The sequence below is a fragment of the Apiospora aurea genome (assembly GCF_038362705.1).
Source record: "Apiospora aurea strain CBS 24483 chromosome Unknown utg000005l_segment0_segment0, whole genome shotgun sequence".
NCBI classification, from domain to species: domain Eukaryota; kingdom Fungi; phylum Ascomycota; class Sordariomycetes; order Amphisphaeriales; family Apiosporaceae; genus Apiospora; species Apiospora aurea.
This window is the reverse complement of record NW_027117392.1, coordinates 6,736,285-6,743,821: the sequence shown is the minus strand read 5'-3', so window position 1 is coordinate 6,743,821 and position 7,537 is coordinate 6,736,285. Positions and strand designations below refer to the sequence as shown.

Sequence of the window (7,537 nt, the reverse complement as noted above, 5' to 3'; positions counted from 1 at the left end):
CACGACCAGGACCACCACGGCCAACATTAACGAGCTTACAGCCCGAGTCCGTGGAACAGACAACTCCGGACAGAATGACACCACTCATGTTTGTCTAAGAATTAAATTAACACAATTAAGACCACCATAAAAACTAAAGCTACCCTGTAATTACCCTGTAACTACCCTGTAACTACTTTGAAATCTCCCGCACGCCGCACTACCCTTCTTTTACCGGTAAAGAGAACAAGAGTTACTCGAGTCACGAACGTCGAACGGAGCAACTCCTTTAATGCTCGCTTCCCTCATAGGATATCTAGACATAGTCGAGCTTCTTATATAGTTACCCTAAAATAATTAGGGCCACCACGGCCAAAACCACCACGGCCAGGACTACCACGACTAGGACTACCACGACTAAGACCACCACCACCAGGACCACCACCACCAGGACCACCACGGCCGAGACCACCACGGCCAACATCAACGAGCTTACAGCCCGAGTCCGTGGAACAGACAACTCCGGACAGAATGACACCACTCATGTTTATCTAAAAATGAAATTAACACAATTAGGACCACCATAAAATATTAAAGCTACCTTGTAGCTACCCTTTAGTTACCCTGTAGCTACCCTAGAGCAACTAAAACCACCACCACCAGGACCACCAGGACTAACACCACCAGGACCACCAGGACCAGGACCACCAGGACCAGGACCACCATCACCACCAGGACCAGGACCGCAAAAAGGCCAACATCAACAACATGAAAGCCGTAGATTTCACTCTCGACAACGAGTTAACAAAGTCGATACGAGAAGAATACATCGAACCGGGCTAAGATAAAAAAGAAACTCAACTAGAACCATTAAGAATAAGACCACCATAAAAGATTTAAGCTACCCTGTAGCTACCCTGTACCTACCCTGGAACAACCAGGACCACCACGGCCAGGACCACCGCGCCGTTTTAAACCCAAAGGCCGACTCAAACCCGTATTCCAAGATCCATCGTTAGAAAGGATATCGCCCTCGAGCGAACGTTAAACGGAGCAACGGCATAAAAATCGTAGATTTTATATAACTAGGACTACTAGGACCAGGACTACTATAAAATATCAGAGCTACCCTATAGCTACCCTAGAGCTACCTTGGAACAATTAGGACCACCACCACCAGGACCACCACCACCAGGACCACCACGGCCGAGACCACGACGGCTAACATCAACGAGCTTATAGCCCGAGTCCGTGGAACAGACAACTCCGGACAGAATGACACCACTTATGTTTATCTAAGAATTAAATTAACACAATTAGGACCACCATAAAATACTAAAGCTACCTTATAGCTACCCTGTAGCTACCCTGTACCTACCTTGGAGCTACCCTGTACCTACCCTGGAACAACCAGGACCAGGACCACCAGGACCACCAGGACCACCACGGCTAGGACCAGGATTAAGACCGCAAAAAAGCTAACATCAACGACATAAAAGCTCTAGATTTCGCTCTCAACAACGAGTACACAAGGTTAATACGAAAGCAATTCATCGAACCGGGCTAAGAAAAAAAATAAAACTCGAAAAATAAAGGCTAAAAACACGACAATATAATCGCTCGCCACGTCGCGAAAGCGTTCGTAGCAACTACCCCGTCTACCCGCCGCGTTCGGCAAAGCCACCCGGTATACGCTTCGTCGCTCGCGTCTATATCGAACGCTTCTCGTACCAGCCTCTGTAGCGACTGGCTCGTCCCGACGAGCATCGCTACCGGGAGCACCGTGTCGATCCACGGACACCCGCCCCCGGCCACCCCTTCGCCCTCCGCTCCTGTACACCACGCCTGCGGTAGCCCACAGCGGTAACAGCAGCTATACTCGCCGAATCGCAGCTTCTCTCGCCACGCGCTATACGCGGCCGCCGGGATCGTACGGCACGACGTAAATGCGTGCGAGATTTTTTTTTAAGCTCGGCCGGCCGTCCTCGTTGTTGCCACTTTATAAAACAGACCGGGCATTTCCCTCCCCGTACCTCGTCTAGCCAACGTTGTAATACCCGGTCGGCCTCGTACTTCTGCCGGTACCACCGCTGGAGCCGGCCCTCACTTAGACTTAGGCCCGGGCCCTGACCCGGACCCTGTCCTTGACGTTCGCAACGGTCGCACGCGTCTCCTCGAACCCCCGCGCAGTCTAGGCCCTGCCCGTCGAGAAACGTCCCCAGCCCTACCCGCCGGCAGTCAACGCTCTGTACGAACCACGTCATCGCCTGCCGGTTGAGCTGCTCGACGTCGCTGCTCTGCGGGGCTTGCCACGCCGCCCGCCCGTCCCAAACGACGACCGAATCGACCGTCTCGCCCTCCCGCCGCCCGCCCCGGCCCGTTTGCTGCGCGAAGTCGACTAGCCCGTACGGTAGCCCCGCGTGTACCACCGCCACGATCCCCTGGACGTCGACCCCCGTCCCTAGCCCTGTCGTAGCCGCGATCCAGTGGTTGTCGGCCTTCCTTTGTATCCACGCCTCGAGCCGCGCCTGCCGCGTTGCCTCGTCCACGCCGCTGTGGTAAAACGCGCAGCCGACCTTGTCCGCTAACGCCTCACACGCTTGCTGGGTTCGGCAGTATATCACCCCCTTTTCGTCGTCCCGCCAGCGGCGCTGTAGCCGGATCACGGTACGTACTACCTCGTCCTCGACCGCCGTCGGGCCCGGCGTAACCGTCGTAACGCGGTATCGGATGTTCCGCTTCGTCGTCGGCGCCCGTACGATCGCGGCCTCCTCAGCTAGCATCGCCTGCCGGAACGCGCGTTCGAGCCGCACCGGCAGCGTCGCCGTGAGCAGCACCACGGGGCAGTCGAACCGGTGGAGCTCCCGGAGCTCTTCGAGCCGCGGCCGGTACGCGGCGTCCATCAGCACGGTATGGCACTCGTCGACGAAAATACGCCGAAGCAGCCGCCTCGCGCGTAAGCTGTCCGCGTACGCGAGAAACTCGCTGCTCGTCGCGACGTCGGCGCTTACGACGACGAGCCGCGCGACCCGGGCTTGTTCGTCGCGCCCTTCGACCTCGGCCGGCTGCCAATGTAAGCAGTCTAGCCCGGCGTCCGTTGCGCGCCGCACGAGGTCGTTAATCAGCGCGGTAAACGGGACGACGACGAGACTTACCCCCGCGTGCATAGCGGGTACCGCCGGCAACAAAAATAGTACGCTCTTGCCCGCACCGGTAGGGAGCACAACGATTAACACGGCGTTTCCTTTTAGCGCTAGCACCCGACGAGCCGCGTCTTCCTGCTCCGCCGACCGCCAACGCGCCCCGTTGCCTAGTAGCGTTTTAAGCGCGCCGTCGGCTTTTTGTTGCCGCCGTTCGGCCGCGGGGTCGGGCGTAGGTTCGGACCGCTTCGCCGCCGGCGTCGTGGCCGTAATAGGATCTTCGTCCGCTTGCTCGTGCGTGCTGCGACGTCGCTTTTTCGGGGCTTCCTCGCCGTGGCCGCCGTGAGAATCGACGCCGTTCTTGCCGTGAAAATCGACGCCGTTATTGCCGTGTTCGAGGTAGCGGTGCCAGAGCCGGCTGATTTCGCGGAAGTTCGCTACCATCTGCGGCTGGAGCTGGTTCGGGAACCGGACGTCGACGGCGTAGTGCTGCCGCGCTACCGCGCTGCCGTGCGTGGCCTGCAGATCCCATACCGATTCGAACCGCGCCCCTTTGCGTGCCTCCCCGTGGCCGCGTCCTCGACCGTCGCCCCGTCGCCGCCCCGGTCGTCGTCGCCGGCGAGATCGACCTCGAGCTGCCGCACGACGAGCCCGCGGACCGTCCGCCCCAGCTCGATCGCCACGTGCCGGTAATCGGCCACCGACAGCTCGACCCCCCACGTGCTGGCCCGTCACGCGCACGAGCTGCTTGCTGAGCTCGGCCGTCTGCCACGCCCCCCACCCGCCCGTCCCTCCAGAGTAGCGGGGCGAGCGCCGGCGCCGCCCCCTGCACGCCGGGTTGCGTCTCCACGAACCGCTCGAACGGGAGCAGCCAGACGACGTACGCGACCATCATCTTGCCGAGGCGCGCCGGCAGAAACCGCGCCACCTTCCGGCCGATGCCCCGGATCGCCTTGTTCTTATCGCGGTCCGTCACGAGCATAACTTCCCCGTCGAGTACGAAGACGTTCCGGAGCAGCTGCTGCGTATCGCCGTGCCGCAGCGTCATGATCTCCGGGCCGCGGCCGGGCTGTCCGCCCCAAACGTGCGTGTTCACGAGGTGGGCGCGCCGGAAGGCCTGGAGCCGGCCGAGCCACTCCCGTACCGGTCCGTTCCGCCACCGCCGTCGCTTGCCGTCCCACAACGCCGCGCGCGCGAGCTCGGCCAGCCGCGCGTGGCCCGGCCGCAGCCAGCGGTTCGCCTCGTGCGTCGCAAACGACCGGCCGGCCCCTTCGAACATCACGGTATCGACGACGCGTGCGAGATCCAGCGAGGCCGCCAGCGCGCCCCAGCCGCCGAAGCAAAGCTCGCCCAACAGCGCCTCGGCCTCGTCGACGACGGCGCACGCCCCCTGCCGGAACGCCCCGAGCCGGATCCGCTGGCCGAAGTAGTACAAGATCTCCTTCTCCGGCCCCGTTTCCCACCGCACCGCCGACGTCCCGCCCTCCTGCCGGCGGAACCCTTTCCCGTACGCCATCCAGCGCACGATCGTGCTGACCGGCGTGTGCGAGCCGTCCGCGAGCCACGCCCGGTGCTCCTGCTTAAAGTGCTCGACGGCGTCGACGTCAACCGCCTCGGCGTCGTCCGGCTGGCCTTCGAACGCCGCCTCGAGCAGCAACACCCGCCCGCACCAGAGCAGCCCCGCGAGCTGGTTCGTGTAGTTCTTCGCCGCCCGCCACGCCCGCCGCTCGACGTCGATCCCGAGTACGGCGGCGAAGTGCAGCAGCGGGCTCTCGAAAATCCGGCCCCCGAGTTTCTGCTGAAGCGAGTAAACGCAGAACTGGAAAACGGCGCGGCCCAACAGCCCCCGCGCGTCCCGGCCTTCGCCGTCGGCGGCGTCGTCTTCCTCCTCCTTCTCCTCTTCCTCCTCGAGCGCGTCGACGACGTCGGCCAACGCGTCCCACTGCCGGTCCGCGAATCGGACCCCCCGCTGCGCCTCCGCCTCTTGGCGCCCGAGCCCGTGCGCCCGCACGCAGTAGCAGAGATAACGCTGCCAGTACCCCCGGTACCGGGTCATCGTGTCGGCGTGTTCCTTCGCGCGGAACGGCCGGCCCGCCGGCTTGCTCGGGTCGATGCTCTCGAGCCAGCGAAGCGTCTCGTGCGGGACCCACGCCACCCGCTCGAGCGACCGCGCCACCTCGCCGTCGAACGCGCCCGCGAGCCGCGCCAGCCGCGCCTGCTCCGCCCGCGCGCCGCGGTCGCGTAGTTTCGCCCGAACCGCCCGCGAAACCGGGCCAGCGCTCGCCTCGTACAGCGCCACGAGGTCCTTCCCGGCTAGGTGCCGCGCCCAGCCCATCTCGCGCACCCAGACCGAGTCGCCGTCGAGTCCCGCGGGCGCTTCGGCGACACGGCGTTGCGCCGCTTCCTCGGCGGCTAGCTGCGTGCTGTACGCCGCGAGCATTTGCTCCCAGCCGTCGCCCGGTTCGCCGCTGCCTTCGCCGTCCTGTTTCTCTTCGTCGTCGTCGTCGTTATCGTCGTCGTCGTCGTCGTCGTCGGCGGCGACAATCCAATACCGCGCGTGCCGCCCCGGCGTATACGACTGCAGCGTGACCCGCGTCCAGCCGGGACTCGTACGCCCGTCCGCCGCGTCGGCGTGCGGCGCCTTTCGGGCGTGGTGCCGCATGTTGTTGTAGTTTACCGTCCGGTACGCGCACCCATCCCGCGCGCACGCGTAGCCGGCGAGCCGCGCGAGCCCTTCGACCGCCGCGCCCCCGTCCGCTGGGAGCGCGACCGTCGCGGGATCGCGCGCGCCGCCCTCGACCGACCCGCATCGCGCCAGCACCCGCTGGAGCCGCGCGCCCGTGAACCGGTGCCGGTTGCGGAAGTGCGCCGCCGCCGCGCCCACGCCCACGCCGCACAAGAGGCAGAGCACGACCCCTCGGGGCCGGTCGAAGGCGACCGCCGCCTGCGCGCCGTCGTCGTCGTCGTCGTCGTCGTCGTCGTTACTGTTGTCTCCATTCGGGGTCGCCATGTCGTTTTTTTCTTTTTTTTTTTTTCTGGCTTTGTTCTTGTTGTCGTTGTTTTGTTTTTGTTTTTTGTTTTTTTTTCTTTCCCAATGAACCAAGCCGAAGAAAAAGAACCACACCAGCTCGACCACGCCGCCCCAACCCCAACCCCACGTGGGCCCCCCGGGGGCGTGCGCGCGCGCCAATCGACGCGCGCCGTCCTACGTGAAGCCGTCCTACGGGAACGGGCCCGTGCGCGACGCTTACCCTACGCCAAATGGGCATACGTTCACGAAGAACGGCCGGTGGAATAGGGCCTAGGTCACGTGGAGATAAGATAAGGGGAGCTACGGGATCACGACGCTCCCAGTGATCTTGGATCTACAGGATCACGACGCTCCCAGTGATCTTGGAGCTGCGGGATCACGACTACAGAAGTGATCCAAGGCAATCGGTGAAGGAGAGATTGGATATATAACGATGAACCTTTCCTATGTATTTCATATAGACACTCTCTACTTCAGCGATCAATCTAAGCATTAATTTAACACATTGGTGAGGCACATTGCCTTAACGAACCTATTATACCTTCAGCCAAGTTCTACGATCAGTTCGGGATATTGTTCATTGTATCAAACGGACGCACTCGTCTGCACGTTCAAGTACTCTCTCGTCTTAGCCAACATAAACCCAGCACGTCTACGAGGTTTCTTTTGAACCCCGATAGCCGTTCGTTACACTTACCTTTAACGTATTCGTTACCACGATTATATCGCCGTAGCGGATTTATTTTTTTAAAATCTATTTTTTACCGATAATACTCGCCACGTCCGAATAATACTTCGGGTATTATAATATTCCCGTTAACGTGTTTACTATTTTTTTAATACGCGTATAAATAAAAATACGGTAATTCCCGGCTATGTTACTATAATCGGTTCGGATTTATCGAACCTCGGCATATATACTTTTTTCGATTTCGTCGGCCGTAACGCTATGAACCCGGTACCGGAAATTAGGCCGTATTATAAATACGCGGAATATAACCGTATAATTTTTCGAAATACTTATTATTCGGTAAAACACGTTTTCGTTTATAAGGGGTAGCGTCGCCGTAAAAAATACCGTTTATACCTTAAACGACGTTATTATAAAGCCTAGCGCCCGTAATTCCGGCCGGAAGTCGTCGTTAACGTTTAATACTATATAATACTCGTTAATAAATACGTAATTAAGAAGCTATTTTAAACGTAACCGGTTTATAAAGCCTTAAAATGTTTACGTATTAACCGACTCGGGGGTTATAAATATAATTAACGCCGTCTGTTAGGGCACCCCGGGAATTTTAAATATAAGCGTCGATATTTATTTCGTCGTACCGCCGGAGTAAATCGTTTTTTAACGCTATTAATAATATTATTATAATATTAACAT

General features: G+C 59.5%; 1 protein-coding gene across 1 annotated transcript; it reads right to left on the bottom strand.

Moving 5' to 3' along the window:
* Positions 1–609: 609 nt before the first annotated feature.
* On the bottom strand, positions 610–6,129 carry PG986_008578 (uncharacterized protein; the record flags this gene model as incomplete). Its single annotated transcript, XM_066844800.1, has 4 exons — positions 610–768; positions 1,711–1,824; positions 2,013–3,945; positions 4,004–6,129. The coding sequence occupies 4 exons, from the start codon at positions 6,127–6,129 to the stop codon at positions 610–612; spliced, it is 4,332 nt and encodes a 1,443-aa protein (XP_066700912.1).
* Between the last annotated feature and the right edge of the window lie 1,408 nt (positions 6,130–7,537).